The 17,264-nt window shown below is 37.2% G+C and overlaps 1 protein-coding gene across 7 annotated transcripts in view; it reads left to right on the plus strand.

Annotated features, from left to right (window-relative positions):
- Positions 1 to 17,264, plus strand: part of LOC129748896 (serine-rich adhesin for platelets) — a 316,501-nt gene that overhangs the window by 109,825 nt on the left and 189,412 nt on the right. For all 7 annotated transcript variants that reach the window (XM_055743680.1, XM_055743683.1, XM_055743678.1 and 4 more), the window contains exon 2: positions 3,837 to 4,705. In XM_055743680.1, the coding sequence (XP_055599655.1) occupies positions 4,530 to 4,705 (176 nt within the window). In that variant the 5' untranslated portion in view covers positions 3,837 to 4,529. The remainder of the gene's footprint in view (positions 1 to 3,836; positions 4,706 to 17,264) is intronic.

Below are 17,264 nucleotides of genomic sequence, written 5' to 3' on the forward strand. Positions count from 1 at the left end.
GCCTCCGGTACTGCATCTGCTTCGATAGCTAACTTTAAACGTAACTGAAAAAGCCGCGTCAAAAACCCTCTATGGCCTGACTATTTCGGCTTGCCGTATTGTTGAAGCTAGAGTTCTTGTAGTTACCAGACTACATGAGTATGCGGGAGTGTCAGTAGCCAAGCGAAGACACGAACGCTTAACTGCTGACACTGTTGAAGAAGTTCCGTATAACTCAAGCAGCTGACGCACAAAACTAGCCTTATCTGATTATCGTAAGCATTCCCTCGGTCCGCTGGCTCTGTTTCAAGATCAGTTTCTTAAGCACTTTCAATGCTGTGCCAAAAAGGCTGTATACTCACTTACATATCCCTTTGCATGTTTTCCTATTTGACCAGGAAGAACCAGTATTTCAATGCTCGACGAATCCAAAGGATGTGACCCAGATGGAATCCCGAACTCACTCCTTAAAAAATGCGTGAATGCGCTCGAAAAGCCCTTACTGTTTTTTTTTACTGCCTCGATCCATGAAGGACTTTTTCGTAAGTTCTGGAAGACTTCATGCTCTGTACACCGATATGTCCAAAGCCTTCGATGTGATCAACATAGAGGCTCTTCTATCGGCGCTGTACAACAATGGAATAAGCGGTACTTGCCTACAATGGATTCGCTCATACTTATTCGAAAGAAAGCTGGAGAACATGAGATCCAGGATTTACTCGGTCAAAAGATGTCTACCACAAGGGTAGAACATGAGATCCAGGATTTACTCGGTCAAAAGATGTCTACCACAAGGGAGTCACTTGGGACCCCTTTTTTCATCACTGTTATAAACGAGTTTCCTGAAGGGCTTGTTTATGCCGATGATTTAAAGATGTTTCTGCCAATTCGTCACCCAAAAGATTGCACGACTCTGCAAAATGCATAGGTTTGCAGAATGCTGCAGCAGGTTAGGTTTAAAAGTCAACGACTCTAAATGCAATGTGTGACTTTTTCTCGGAAAATGAGCAACATCATGTACGAATACCGCCTGGGAAATGAGTTGATTGTTGCACGGCAGGCTTCAATAAAAGATTTGGGAGTAAAGTTGAACTCAGAGCTAAACTTTTCGAAGCATATAGAAAAACTTGTAACAAAGGCTAATTCAATGTTCGGAATGGTTAGCAGAATTAGTCTAGAGTTGAGTGATCCCTATACGATTATATCAATTTACGTCGGGTTGGTTCGGACCGCAATAGAGTATTGTTTGGCGTAAATACTATAGCATTCATATCAACAGACTAGAGAGAGTTCAAATTAAGTTCCTGAGATACGCCTTGAGAAACCTTGGATGGCAAGCAGAAATGCCGGAGTATTGAGTGTTGTGCATGTTGGTAGGATTGGACACCCTGGAAACCTGTAGAAATCGTTTGACGCACTTTTTTTTAAAGATCTGACCAGTTGAAGATATTATTCACCGTATTTAACATCTCAAATATGTTATAACAATGGCAGCAGTAGTCTGAGTAGCGTAAGGCCATTTCAGTTAGCTTATCGGATTCAAAATTATGCTAGGAATGAGGCGAATCATGTACCGAATCGGGAACCTTTATAATGCAAACGTTGATATTATCAAATGAAATATGGCCAGAGAACAAATTAAAATTAGAAGTATGCAGTGTTAATTCATATTCATTATTCGTGTTGTTCATAATATTACATAATTAAACTCTAAAATAAGATAAAGGGCTGAAGCCTAGAACCTAAATAAATAAATATATAAATGGAGAATAACTTTTTCATTTGAACACTTCCACCGATACGCTCCTTTAGAGTTAAGCTACGTAAATAGTTCTGGAATGTGAACCCCCGACTATTTAAGCGCATTTTTATAAAATAAAGGTTCCATAATGCACCGTCTTACTCTCGGGAATACTTGGTAGGATGTTTATGATTATAATTTTGATGGCATGTGCGGCGGAATGAAAACTAGAGAGAATTTATTTTATAGAAGTTTGAAAGAAAGGTGGATAGACAGGCATTAGTGCGCCAATAGGAGAAAGCTTGATAGGTGTTGAAATTTTAGGCTAGAGGGCATGTTGATGAAAAATGAAGATGTTTAACGTAAATGTCATCAAAATATAAGGAGTACAGTGATTATATGTGATATTCGACTGAGTCGATTTGGGGTTATTTTTTTAATTTTTCAAACCCTGGGGTCCCGAAAGCTGCGTTTTGGATCAAAACTCAGCCATGATTTTTTGTAGAATTTTTCAAGTAACGTAAGTTAATTTGAAAATTTAGGTTTGTATAAGAAAAATGGAAATTTTGGTCTGAAAAATCAAAATCATGCACTGCCATCGGGCGGTAGTACCCCGAAAATTTTGTCTGCGTTGCAAGAGAGCGTGTGAGTGAATTAGGTAGCAACACTGGCGACGATTTGTGTTTGTTTTTCTCGGGTACGGTGGAACACTGAACGAGGGGAGAAAACAAATACGGATAAGAGTGGGCGAGAGCATTCATATCCAACGATGAAGAGAATTCCCTTCTCCAGAAAAATCTATTGCACAAAGTGTTGAGGAAAAACCTAAGAGCAATCACAGTTTTTAGTACGTTAACGAGAAAATACGCTGCTCTCAAAGAACGCTACCTTATGAGGTGCCAGGTGTCACGATTTTTCAGGATTTGTCCAGATTTTCGAGAGATCGTCCTGATTTCCAAAAACTCTTGAATTGTCCTGATTTTTAAAAAAAAGTTCTTTAAAATGTCCTAAATTGTCCTCATTTTGCAACAAAACAACTCAATTATAATCGATTAAATGATGAGAACATCGAACTAATCTGTAATAAAATAGTTTAGCTAATTTAGATTACCGGTGGTAATCTTCGCTTCATACGATATTTGTTTGGTGTTTTTCTGTCCGCACATAAGATAGATTTTTAGGATTTTGTTCAAATTAGTTCTGATTTCAATTAAAAAAAACCTTTTGAAATAGGAAATAAAAACCAAATCGATTGAACAATTTATTAAGAAAAAACAGATTTCAGGTTTGTGTGAAGGTGCGCAATTATGAGAAAAATATCACAGTTGAAAAAAGCATCCGGATCTTTAAACACCTTTTAGGTAATTAATTAATTTTGAAATGGGTAATCTAAATAATAAAAAAAAGGTTTCTTGAATATTTCCACTGATGACCTTTTCGGTTGTTGGTGCACATTTCGGTGCAGAATTTTGACTATTTTTTTCCTCTGAGAACGCTGGCAACGCTGAGCTTGAGGAAGAAATTGTTGTTTTTTTTGCACGTTGACTGGTTGGAGTCGAAATATTTTTTTTTCTCCACTTACACTGAGGTGTATGACTGAAACACTAGGGCGCTTTTTGCTAAAATTCTCTTCCTTTCTCTCAGATGTGAGCTAACAGCTCGTGTAAACAACTCGGATAACAAGTGGAGCATGACCAGCGAAAGAGGATTGCACTCGGGAGCCGAATTGAAAACAGTGCTGTTTTCTCCCGGCTCTTTGTTTTTCGGGAGGAGCCGACCAACCATGCACATTGATATCAAAGATAAATAAATGATTTTATTAACACATTTGAAGAAAAATGACTTTAACTTGCAAAAACCCAAACAAAACCGAAAAATGTCTCTAAAAAATATTTGATCCATCCACAGCCGTTATTAATCGCGTGTAAGCATCTTCCATCAGCAAAAATAGATTCGATGACCGCAGACCGAATCGTGCTAATAAAAATTTCGAAGCTACACGATAATTTGTTGTTTACGCCTCAACCCAACCCTAGCCTTATCGAAACGAACCGTCTGTCTGTCGGTACTAACTAATGCTTATCTACGTTTATTTTTTCTTTCTTTCTATTTCCAGACTAAATTGCCGAGTATCCATTTCCAGTTTCCTGTGTGGAATGTTCAACGAATGCCGTAGCTCGTAATTAAGTCCCCGGTGGATTTGCAAAGTGCGTTTTGTTTTGCCTACGTTCGATTGGAGAAAAAAAATTGGCGCAAATCCGTATGATTTGACGTTTTCCCCTATCAGCGATTAAGGTTCGTGAAAATGTGCCACAATTGTGAAGCTTAGAGATATGGTAGCGGAGTTAGCTCTTTTGGGTCCGGGGATGGCTTATTTCGGTGGCTGAGTGAAGGTTTGAGCGAGGTGAATTTTTGATGAAGATAAGCAAAGGCCGAGGTTACGCGATAGCAACGGAGTTGTGAATTTAGTATCGCCGTTGTGACGGCCCCGGGAAGCCAACTCGTCATGACTGCTTTGCAAGTGCTGCTGAATTTATGAGAGTGATAATCGTCGAGCATCTGCATCCCATAGAAGAGCAAAAGTTTGCAATCGTTTGACGTAGCCTCCGGTTGTTGTGACGTGTGCCTAGAGGGAGATTAGTTCGTTGAATCACTTCCAGCAGTGCTAGTTTTGAGAAAAAAAGAAGTGATTGATCGACGTTCAACGTTTGGCAGCCGAAATTTTTTGTCCCAGGCAAACTTTGTCAAATTCGCTGCCAGTTTCCAGTGAATTGCCGCGACAGCCAGTAGTAGTGGGTCTAATCAGTGAATGACACTGATCGGGCCGGGTGCCCCAGGAATGGCATTTATGATGAAGAAGAAGAAGTACAAGTTCACGGTCGAGCTGCACCTGGAAGAGCTGGTTGAGGTGCCGTTCCTTAATGCCGTACTGTTTGCAAAGATTCGACTGCTGGACGGTGGATCTTTCCAGGAGCACAGCAATAGGTGAGTTTAAGTTGATTGCATTCCCTGCCTAATGAGGTATAAGAGATTGCATTTTTTGATATACACATCTTGAAGGTTAGCATTGATATTTGCAACATTTTTTCATGTCGCTTGTTTGAAAACATTCCTGTTTTACAAGATGATTTGAAATATTGTTCTTGTACACATCCACTGTATTTCGAATGATATTTTTCACGTTGGAAAGAGTTAGTTTATTTAATATCAACGAATTTCAGAATTCCAGAAATAGGCATTAGAATTAAACCTGTTTGCCATAACCAACAACCATAAACCTCGAATTCAAATGGTTATTAAACCTCGTTCAAGTAATTATATTCAAGCATATTACGTTCGAAAGGGTGCAAAAATCTGCATCAAATCAACATCTGCCCCACAAATGTGATGGATGACAGCTAATCGTATCCATTAGGCGCGATCCGTGACGATGTGAGGCAGGCAGCAGTGGCATTTTATTGCGCTGGAGAAGGATCATTGAGCTCCCACTCGCACATCAGCATGCCTAGTTAATAGACAAATAATCGGCCCAATTTGACGGCCTAATGAATGGGTGGTTTGTTCCGCCCTGTAAATCGTAACCCGATGAAAGCTAGTTTAAGATCTAATGAGCTGGATCGAAATAAAGCGCGCCCCTGTTTGGTACTGTTTTCTGCGACTGAGCCTTGTCTCAATTTAAATTCAAATCAATGTGATCAAAATTCTAGAAACTTCCGTTGACCTTTCTCGATGGCAGAGCAAACAACCAGTGTTCGTCAATAAATTCAAAACCCCATTCGAGAAAGTGGAACCCATAATGTTTGTTACTTCACGCTAAACAGTACACAATTATGCGAACCCAAGAGAAGGTGTCCGAGACGAAACATCTGCTCAGTTAACCGATGCCAATTTCATTTGATTGTCCAATCATTAATATCAAATCAATTTCGATGCCGGGTGTCGATGAGATGTACTTTTAATTGAATTATTACTCAAGTAACCTCTGAGACATTGAACGACTTTTGATACATTGCAAACATCCAGACTTCCAATTTAAGCATTTTTTATTTCTTTTAGGGGGCATCCATAAATTACGTAACGCTCCTAGGGGGGGAGGGAGTAAGCTCGAGCGTTACGAATTGTGACATAGGAGAGGGGGGGAGGTATGCTCATCGTTACGTAACGATTTTTTCCTTTAAAATTTCAGTTTTGATATCATGCAATTTTTGCAGAATGATAAGCAAACCCAAATCAGCTTAAAATATGTAAGCTTCAACATGATTGAAACTGGTTTGTAACCTTTCCTCTTTATAGATTAAGAGGTAGACTGTATTGAATATCCGTGAAAAAACCGTTGTAAAAACGAATATTATGTACATTTACCCCCAAGAACTCAATTGAACCTTAAGACGGAAATTTCACAATTTTTTCTCAATTGATTTAAAAAAAAGCAATTTTGATTCTTGAGACGAATAATACTAAAGGGAGTATATTTTTTGCATGCTCCTTGAACAAAATAAAGTAAACAAGGTCGATCATCAGATAACAAGCTCAGAGCAGCTCTTAATGAGACAATCAATTTATTTTATCGGAGAGTTATCATCAATGAAAACTAAGAAGCGATTGGATAGATATCAATTCTGTTCAGAAGAACATTGAAAATTTTTATTTAATTTTTTTTTATCTTCGAAAATCAGCATTTAAAAAAATGATAAGATGGGGAGGGGGGGGTAATTATCATCGTTACGTAATTTTCATAGGGGTGTACATCGAAGCGTTACGATATGTGACATACGGGGGGGAGGGGGTCAAAAAAGTGCATTTTTTGCGTTACGTAATTTATGGATGCCGCCTTATCGAACAAATTGTATTATTTTACAGAACTGCACAATTTCGAATTTCTATACTTTATCTTTCCAGTGAGAACATATATTTTATTGTATTTCATTTACCTGGAATTTATGTGTGTTTGGAAAACGTTTTAATTTACACAGTTGCTTTCATTGCTTTGTTTGATTATTGAGTCAAAGTTTTTGAAAATATTTTCGAATTTTGCAATTTAGCAAGGTGGAAAATTTTCTTCTCTGAAATGAGTCTTTTTTTAAGAGTGTCATAAACGATGTCTTTACTTGTTCAAACTGTGCAAACATAAAACAGTTGTACAATTGAATTAAATATTTTTAAGTCTGCTTCTTTCAAAGAACTTTTGCGACTGTTGTTTGTTAATTTTGGAAAACTTTTGGCTTTCCAAAGCTGATCGAACAAGGATACACAGCCCAAGACGAGAAAATGCAGGCGATGAAAACTACATCTACTGCTCTCATTGCACATTGTATCGACCACCAACATAAATTCGATTTAAGTTCGGTAAAAATACTCGACCACACATACAAACAGAAAAGTTTACCCATCCTTGAGATGATACACATTTTCAACGAACCTAAATCTGTTAACAAACGCACTGATGTAGCGAATTTAAACTCAACTTACGCAGGAGTTTTACATTCCATACACAGACATACAAAAAAAGAACATCATAATAAACAAGATAACCAGGAAACCAACAATTCTACATCCAGTATACAAAGCACAGTTGACAGTGACACAGTGTAACTACCGATAGCAGTTGAAAACAAATTCAAATTTACGCTGATGTGGACAATTAAGAAAACAGGACGGAGAGAAGTTGAGACACTACATTTTTTGACAAGAAATAGCACCCTAGTAAGTAAAACCAAAATCATATTACACAACACCTTTCATTGTTACACTCACAAATTACAGTAAAACCCTGAAGAAGGCGAAATACATTACCCCGAAACGTCGGATGAAATAGGAAAACGCTGTTTTTCTTAAACAATTTGACTGAAAGTCAAAAGTTTTCCAAAATTAACAAACAAAAGAACTTTTATTGTGAATAATCATTCGAAAATATATATGTAGGTATTTTATTTTCAAAGAATGTTCTTTCAACCTTTATTTCGTGTGTTATTTTTTACATCACCTGTATTCAAATGCATTTTGCGCGATTATAATACATTCAAAATAGTCATTTTTAGAAAACGCTTTTAAAATTATTTTGCAGTGCCAACTAGGGGAACTTGACGAGCAACTTAAGCTTACGCGTTGTGTAGGCGTAGAAATTATATAAAAACTTACTAAAATGGGATGACACCTTCTGAAAATTTTAGTAAGCACAAAACAATCCGATAGTTTTCAGACGCACGGGGTAAAATAGTCTCTGGATTGGTGTACTTCGTTTGATTGATGTTTCTCTTGCTCAAAAATGGCCTTTTCTGCTGTCAAGGCTTCTATTTAGTATTAGGTCTGAGTCCTAGCGATTATACAAAGTAGGGATTGCAAAACAAAAAAGTACAATTCGCTCATATCCTTAAGAGAATATTTGGTTTATTTTTCAATTTTTTTTTCATCACATAAATTCATTTTTTTTTCATTTACGCATTTACCAAATGAAACTCAAGTAACCCAATTACAAAGATATAAGAGTAAAAGAGCCCCCTGGCTTCGAAAAAAAAACACTCAAAAACCCTCAAAGTTCTCAAAAACTTGAAGTGCCCATTAGACCGCTGCAAAAATGGACTTTTTGCTCCCATATCTTTTTTCGATGCCTTTTGTGTCACGAGGCAGCGATGTAATATTTGAGATGGTTTATGTAATTTCTGAATTAGTGCATCGTGCTCCGATTTCGTATGGACATTTGTAAGGAAGAAGAAATTTTCGCATTTTAAATCATTGAGGAAAGTGAAATAAGCTTCAAATGTAGTAACCCCCTCCTTCCATGAGTGTCCAAAAAAGTCAAGCAACATGTTCTTTTCTAAACTCAAAATTTTATATTCCTAATCATATTTTGATGAACGACTAAACCGAGGTTAACAACTATACTGCAGTTTTTCAAAAAAAATCTCAAGTGTCCTATTTAAGAACTGTACTTGAAATTCATGCTTCAAATTATATTGTGAATAACTTTTGGAATTGAATGACGCTAGTGATGTATTGCTTACGTATGCACAATTTGGTGGCAATCTGTCGGCTCGAGATTTTTCCAGCTCGGGTAAGTGCAGAAAAATATCTGGTTAGCTAAAGCTGGAATCATTCCAAATGGTCTGGTTCCAAATTTGGTTATAAAAATAGAAATTCATTGTCTGTGATCGGATTTTGGATCCTGTAAGCAGTTTATAACTCTTGAAATACAATTAGGATGATCATTGGGACAAAATCATAATACTCATCATTTCGGAATATGTAAAAGGAAACATTTAAAACTACAAACCATTTTCAAGATTTCGGTTTAAAATTAACTCTTAACTTTAATGCACAATTGAAACTTGGAAAAGTTCCACACTGGTGATCCCAAATGGAAATATCAGAAACAGTTCCTTCATTCGGAACTTTCATTCAGATTCACGATTCAACTCGTGAACGAACGAACGTGAACGAATAAATAATTCAAAAAGAATGTTGAAATATATTGGAAACCAAAAATTCAAATTAGAGATTTCAGGTTTAGGATTCTGATACAAAACTCGGTGTTTCTGCTATGAATTTCCGGGAATGTTCATCAGGAATTAAGATTCTGAAATCGATTTTAATTCAGTAATTCAACATTTTAAATAAGGTTCACAATGCAGAATTCAGATTGGAATTAAAATTTAAAATTCAGATTCAGATTCAGCTCGAAGTATTTTTAATCAAGATTAAAATATCAAACTGTGATTTGAATCATCGACGTTTTTCGGCGGATTTTAGAATCAAAACGTTATTACCAGTTGTCCAGACGTTTCGAGCTACTATGGCTTTCGCTCCTCTTCAGTGGACACTAAAATTATATTTTAACAATGAATTTTTATCTAAATTTACAATATTTAAAATCTTACAAACTACTGGCCTTCGTCTATACTAGTTTGATTCGGGACATTTTGTTTTGATTTTCGTTTACATTTGTATGTTAGTGTTTGTGACAATTTTTTGATTACAGAGTCGTAAGCTGTCTTAAAATTACAGGAGTCTATCTGCCTATTGACTACATTGTTGTCACCTCTAATCTTAATGTAAAAAGTTTCAGCTGTGATTCTTGCATTATAGTATTATAGTATTATATAATGCAAGAATCACAGCTGAAACTTTTTACATTAAGATTAGAGGGGACAACAATGTAGTCAATAGGCAGATAGACTCCTGTAATTTTAAGACAGCTTACGACTCTGTAATCAAAAAATTGTCACAAACACTAACATACAAATGTAAACGAAAATCAAAACAAAATGTCCCGAATCAAACTAGTATAGACGAAGGCCAGTAGTTTGTAAGATTTTAAATATTGTAAATTTAGATAAAAATTCATTGTTAAAATATAATTTTAGTGTCCACTGAAGAGGAGCGAAAGCCATAGTAGCTCGAAACGTCTGGACAACTGGTAATAACGTTTTGATTCTAAAATCCGCCGAAAAACGTCGATGATTCAAATCACATTAAAGCGCGGCGATAAACAAAATTTCAATATCAAATTGTAAGAGATTGCAGGTTCAAAATTTTGATTGTTTATTCATTGTTCATTTTATATTCAATCAGAGTCAGTTTGAAACACAAAACATCATTATAAAATACTAGCTGACCCGGTAAACTTCGTTTTACCTTTAAATAAATAAATCGTTATAAATCTTTTATTTTATCTACACGACTTTAACTTCATCGTGCTCACGAAATGATTTTTAAAAAAATTATAAAACAATTTTACGGCTTACGTCCCATTGATTTTGTATGGAGACCTCCCTTCCATAAAAAGTGAGATTCTTGAAACTATTATACAAACCATCTCTGACCAAAAAAAACCCTCGGATACCAAATTTCACTTCATTCCGACCGACCGTTTATACGTGATGGTGTTATAAAGAAAACGCCTACATTTTTATATATCTTCTTCTTCTTCTTAATATATAAAGATGAGTTGGACTTTTTTTTTTATTAGTTGTTAACCCAGGTGGTAAATCCATTTTACGGATTGCATTCCAAGGCACGGCGAGCCACCGCGTCCCCCCAGTTTGCTACTCTGGGTCCATGGGTGCAATTGGACGACTCATGATACAATGCTAAGGAACACTATACCCCCTACGCCATAAAGTCCACCTGGGGCCACTGACCTTTGTTCCCACCTCGAACTGTTTGACACACTTTGCTTCAATAGTGGGAGGTCATTTCGCGCTAGTGCGCTCCAAGGCAATACTCGTTTCCGAACCCTCTGATAGCATAGCCTCATTCTAACACAACTCGATGCGCGACCCCTCCTCTGACGAGTTAGGACCCGACATCTCATCGTGTGAATGAGGTCCCCACGTAGCGCAACTACTAACTTTGTGAATCCAGTCCAAGATCCAGAAACACAAAGCGAGTTGTCGACGGCACTTTCTCTGTTCAAACACGCGGGTAGGGGGGGTAAGCCCCCTAGGCCACGTGTAGGACTCAGACTCCTCCGAACTCACAAATAGTGTTGACTTAAGTCACCACTCAGCGCAACTACCCGATCTTCAAGTCGGGCGCTTGACCACCCGAAGCGCAGATCGGGCTATAGAACGCCCTCATCAGGTCACACTCGCGGTTCGGGCGCATCAATTCCCGAAACGCGTGTCGAACCCTGACACCTCCGGCAGAATGTGCCTCTCGGACACTGACGTGTAAACACGTCCCTAAGTGATCGGCCCACCATTGGCCACCACTTTGCGCATCTACTCATTTTGCGAGACGGGTCTATACCCACCGAAGCGCAAAACAAGTTGGCGATCGCTCTCCCTCCGGTCGCATCCGCATATCAGGGTCATGACCCCCCGACAGCGTGTTGGACCATCACACTCACACCCAAGTACTGGTACCTAAGTACCCGGGTGCACCACTTCTTCCGCGCGGGTTTGGCGGGACCCGTCGACGGCCTCTAGTGGGTTTGGTGTAGTTCTCTTGGCCGTACATCTGCAATACGCCGGACTTGCAGACACGTTTCCACTCTGCACCACGGGGAGGTGGAACTACGTCGCAGAGCAAGATGAGTTGGACTATATATGTTTGTTTGTATGCACCTTATACAAATCCACACCGCTTAACCGATCAGCTTGAAATTTGGTACAGTTATGTGTTTGGACCATGGTAAGGTTTTAGTAATAGTTTTGAGCCCCTCCCACCTAATAAAAGGGACCCTCCCATATAACTTTCGTTTTTATTCCCACGAACCAAAAGTCATGGCACACATTTTTCCAACCGATTTTCGTTTATTTTGGCGGGGTTATTTTCACCATCACTATGGGCCGGGCATTAGAAACGACCATCCAGAGTTCACGTGTACTGGAAAGCAAATCAAAGCCTTCTTCTAATGATCAAAAATTTAATGGCGACACTTTTGGCTGGCTTTTTTCGTCTACTGTGCCTAGCACAGGGCACAAGCACGTGGTTCTTGGATGAAATAATAAGTCTTCTTTTGGAATAAGAAAAACTTATCACATGTTAGGAATAAATTGATTAGAACAGTGGTTTTCAAAGTGGTCCCAACCGCCGCTGGGGGGCGTTGAGAGTCAATAAGAATATGCAGTAGGTGAAGTATAAATACAATGCATGATTCAGCTTCATTATGGAATTGACTTCTTCAGTTGAATTACTTTTTTGAATGAAAACTTATGTCCCAGCTTTAAGAAACCAACAATTTCCATATTTTTGGAATTCCTTATAGGGAAAGAAACTATATTAAGGGATGTGAATTTAAGGCTGCGATCTCAATGCTTTGAATTCCATGTGGGAATTTATTCAAAAGGCAGGTTAGACAATTAAACGAGCATATTCTGGAAAAAATTGAAACAAAATCCAACGCATAAAACTTTATAGTAATTAAATCTGAGGTTGTTATTTCATACAATTTAATTTCAGTGGTCACTTTATAAATTTTGAGTTATTGTTGGTCATCAATGTGTTCAATTCTACCATTCCATTATAAAAAAAAACTAGAGCCTTTAGTAGTGCAAATTCATACGAATGATTTCTAAGGATTTTTACATTGATCACTCTTAGTGATAATCCATGGAATCAAGGGCGTGCGAACGGGGGGGGTTTTAGGGGTTTAACCCCCCCCCCATGGAGATTTTTTCCAAGTAAAATTTTCAGTACAAGAAATGAATTTATGGGAAACTACTTGATCCCAAAAGGTGTTTAAAAATTAGTGTTGACAAACATGTTAGAAATTCGGCTCGCCTCCGGCAGAATTTCGTCTTAAATCATTCTCAAGGCCTAAAACTTTTCGTTTAACGTCTCTATATGACGTTCACAAATTTAAACTAATCAATTGTAGATTTAGATTTGCAATTCAGTTAATACCTTTTGTATTGAAACTCAAATCTTTACTCACAAAAACCCTAACTCGTGTTTAAAATGGGTTTTTACTAAGAAGTGTAACTAAACAAGTATAACATTTGAAACCAACTATTTGAACTTAAAAATTCATTCATAGAATACTAATTTTACACGATAGTCAATATCCTAGTTTCGATGACTTTATAACTAACCACTTTGATTGTAAAAAAAGGTAAATGTCATTCTTAATTTTATGCTGTTATGAAATATTCCTCATGAAACCAATTTCAGCCTCAATTGTTTTATTGTTTCGCAGTCGGCAGTCGCAGTCGGACATGCTTGTAATGATATATTCCAAGTTTATAAAAACTGTAGAATTTAACTTTTTTAGATCATGCTTTATCATCATCATCAACATTATTATTCCTGAATAAATTAAATGTAATAAGCAAATAAGGAATCATTATTTTTTTCAATTTCATGAAGATTTGTGAGAACATCAGTTATTAATGTTTGATTTCACTTAAAACTGATTCATGTTTTAATTTATAAACTCCATATCATCGATACTAGAAATGTATTATTTTAACGTCTTATTATGTTTTTATATGTTTTTGTAAATTATCAAATTTTATAGTTCTTTTTTTTTATTTTAAATTTTTACATGAGTTTTCTAATTTTTATAGTAAAACATTTTTCATTTCTTTCAATATAATTTAAATAATGTTCTCAATGTTTTTTCAAGTCTGAATTTTTGTTTTCTGAAAACATAATAAGCCTAATAATCTTATTTTTTTAAAAGAAAAACTTAGTTTTCTCAAAATATATGAAGTGATGTTGTAAACTTCAGAAATGCACAGGTTGATAACTGGACGAAATAAAAAATGATGTTATCTCTGATTTTGATCACTGGTACTCTTGAATTAAATTGATATTCTTCTTTGTATCAAATTAATTTTAATCATCAAGTAGGTATGTGTTTCTGATAAATTCTCTCAAGTTCAAAATGGATTTTTTCCTTATCAATATTTCACAATTCAAATGGCGATTAAATATTTCTTCGAATTTAAAATATTACAGCGAAAATTTTCAATCAAACCATCAATTGAAAATGAAGGAAAGGGATGTTAACTAAGACGATTAATAAATAAAAGTTATTATAGTTTTGCTGAACAATTTTAAATCATGATTAAATTCTTATCTTTTCTGAAATTTATTTTAGAATTTGGATTTAGTTTCTTTTTAAATCTGGGTTAAATTGATGAATTTTATTTCTTTTATTCTTATGCCCGAAGCTTTAAACTCTATTTTAATTCAAAATTTTAAATCGCATTCGTTTTCTGTGTTTTTTTGAAATATTGATGTTAGATTTGTCAACTTGATTGCTTCGTATATATTTTCAAGCAAATGTCTAGTTCAGAATAAGGAACATCATTTTCAATAATTTATTGATGATTTGCCGGACACAAACTTTGAAAATCTGGATTTTTAATTTTGGATTTTGAAAACCCCCCCCATAAGCGGGTCCTTCGCACGGGCCTGCATGGAATAGTTCTGTCAAAAAATAATAAAAATTGAAATGTAACTCAAATAAATTTTTCATTATATGATAAAATGGGTGAAATCTAAGATTATGTGTTTTGATAACTTAAAAAACTATTAATGAAACTTTTAACATAACAACCTCGTTTGTTGTGGGAGGCGAGTGATGCAGGTGCTAAACTCTTAAATGTTACACCGATCAGTGCTGCCGCCAGCTCCTTGATAGATGGAATGAATTCGCTCAATCTGAATCAATTCAACGCTATCAGTAATCATCTCGGACGAATACTTGATCTCGTTTTTGGCTCTTGTGAGGAACAAATCGTAATAAGAAATGCTCCCGATATTCTCGTACCGATAGACTTGCATCACCCGCCCATCGTTTTTGATTTACCCGCTGCTCTGTCAACAAATTACGGTTCTCCAAATACCTCCGAACCCAGGAACAGGCCTTTAAATTTCCGAAAGACGGACTTTGCGTTGCTCATTGAGTACTTGAACTGTGTTGACTGGGATGCAATTTTTGGAGACTTGTCAGTTGATGCAATGACAGATTCGTTCTGCAATTTGATCTGTACCTGGTTGAATTCGCACGTTCCGAAGTTTAAAGCACCTATGTCGCCGGCTTGGAGTACGCCCACCTTGCGGCAACTACGACGCGAAAAAAATGCTTGTCTACGGAGACTTAGAAAAAATCGAACTGAGGATTTTCAACGACAGTTCAAAGCAGCAAGCGTTGCTTACCGTAGACTGAATGAATCCTTGTATAAGTTCCACGTCTTACGCTTACAGTCTAGTTTACGCAGTAATCCGCGAAGTTTTTGGACTTTCGTAAACTCAAAACGCAAAACGAGCCCCTTACCGACCTCCGTTTTTTACCATGATGCTGTTGCTAGCTCTCCAGATACCTGTTGCAATTTATTTGCTGAGCATTTCCGATCGGTTTTCTCGGACACTGTTTCCTCCGAATCTGAGTGCAGCGTAGCCAACTCTTATGTTCCAGTTGATGCAATAGAGCTTAACATTTTTGTAATTAACCAAGAGCTAATTGTAAATGCTGCGAAGAAATTGAAAGCCTCATTCGCTCCCGGACCTGATGGAATTCCAGCTGTGATTTACTGCCGCTGCATCGAAGCTCTTTCAATGCCTCTAGCACGAATCTACAACAGATCTCTTCAGCAACGTAAATTTCCTGAAAAATGGAAAAATTCATTTATGGTTCCAATATTTAAAAATGGTGACCGAAGAAATGTCAAGCAGTATCGAGGTATTACTAGTTTGTCGGCAGGTTCTAAACTTTTCGAAATCATCGTGAGTGGCGCTCTATTACGAGCTTCATCCCAATATATTGCGGCTGAACAGCACGGGTTTATGCCTGGTAGATCGGTGAGTACAAACCTTTTGCAATACACATCGTTTTGCCTGAACCAGATGGAGTGTAAAAAGCAAGTAGATGCTGTTTACACCGACATCAAGGCTGCATTTGACAGGATTGATCACAGAATATTGCTTGCCAAACTATCTAAACTTGGTGTTCATGAGAACATGGTTGTTTGGTTGGAATCCTTTCTCACAGATCGGTGTATCAGAATTAAATTTGGTGACAGCATATCCTTTCCTTTCATAAATCGGTCTGGTGTGCCTCAGGGAAGCAATCTTGGACCTCTGCTGTTTGTATTGTTTTTCAACGATCTGATAATCAGTTTGGATGATGGAACTAAGATTGCATACGCTGATGATTTGAAAATATTTGTCCCAATAGAATGCTCCGAGGATTGTGTTCACCTCCAATCGCTGCTCGATCGGTTTAGTGAATGGTGTAGACTGAATAAGTTATCTGTCAGTGTCCCTAAATGCTATGTAATTACCTTCCATCGAAAAAAATCACCCATTCTATACGAATATAGCATCGATCATCAGCATCTTAAAAGGGTATTGGAAGTTGACGATCTAGGTGTTACCCTTGATGCACAGCTCACGTTCAACAGCCATCGAACAACCGTCATAAATAAAGCCAATCGACAACTTGGTTTCATTTCAAAAATAGCACGAGAATTTACTGATCCGCTGTGCTTGAAGTCGCTGTACTGTGCACTCGTCCGGTCCATAATAGAACATGCTGCAATCGTCTGGGCCCCCTACCAGCTGTGTTGGATCCTACGAATTGAGCGCATACAAAAGCGTTTTCTAAGATTCGCCCTACGACATCTGCCATGGCACCATCCTGAGGATCTTCCCGCTTATCCCAACCGCTGTCAGCTTTTGGGTATTGAAACACTGGAACGCCGCCGAAGGATTCAACAAGCAACATTCGTCGCTAAAGTATTGAACGGTGAGGTCCAGTCACCACACTTGCTGGAAATGATATGCTTTAGTGCGCCATTAAGGACCTTACGATCTCACTCGTTGCTATCAACTCGAGTCCACCGAACATCCTACGGCTATAATGAGCCATTGAGTGCGATGATGCGAGTATTCCAGGACGCTGAACATCTGCACCAGTTCAATGAACCAGCTAGTCGATTTATTCGTCGTGTTCGTCAGTCCAGTCTATTTAATTCTATCTGATCTGTTTTTTTTTTATATATATTAGAATTCATTTAAACAAATATGTTCGATGAATAAATGAAATAATAATAATAATAATAAAACATCTAAAACAACTTATCATTCTCATCAT

Source organism: Uranotaenia lowii, chromosome 2, assembly GCF_029784155.1.
Source record: "Uranotaenia lowii strain MFRU-FL chromosome 2, ASM2978415v1, whole genome shotgun sequence".
NCBI lineage: Eukaryota > Metazoa > Arthropoda > Insecta > Diptera > Culicidae > Uranotaenia > Uranotaenia lowii.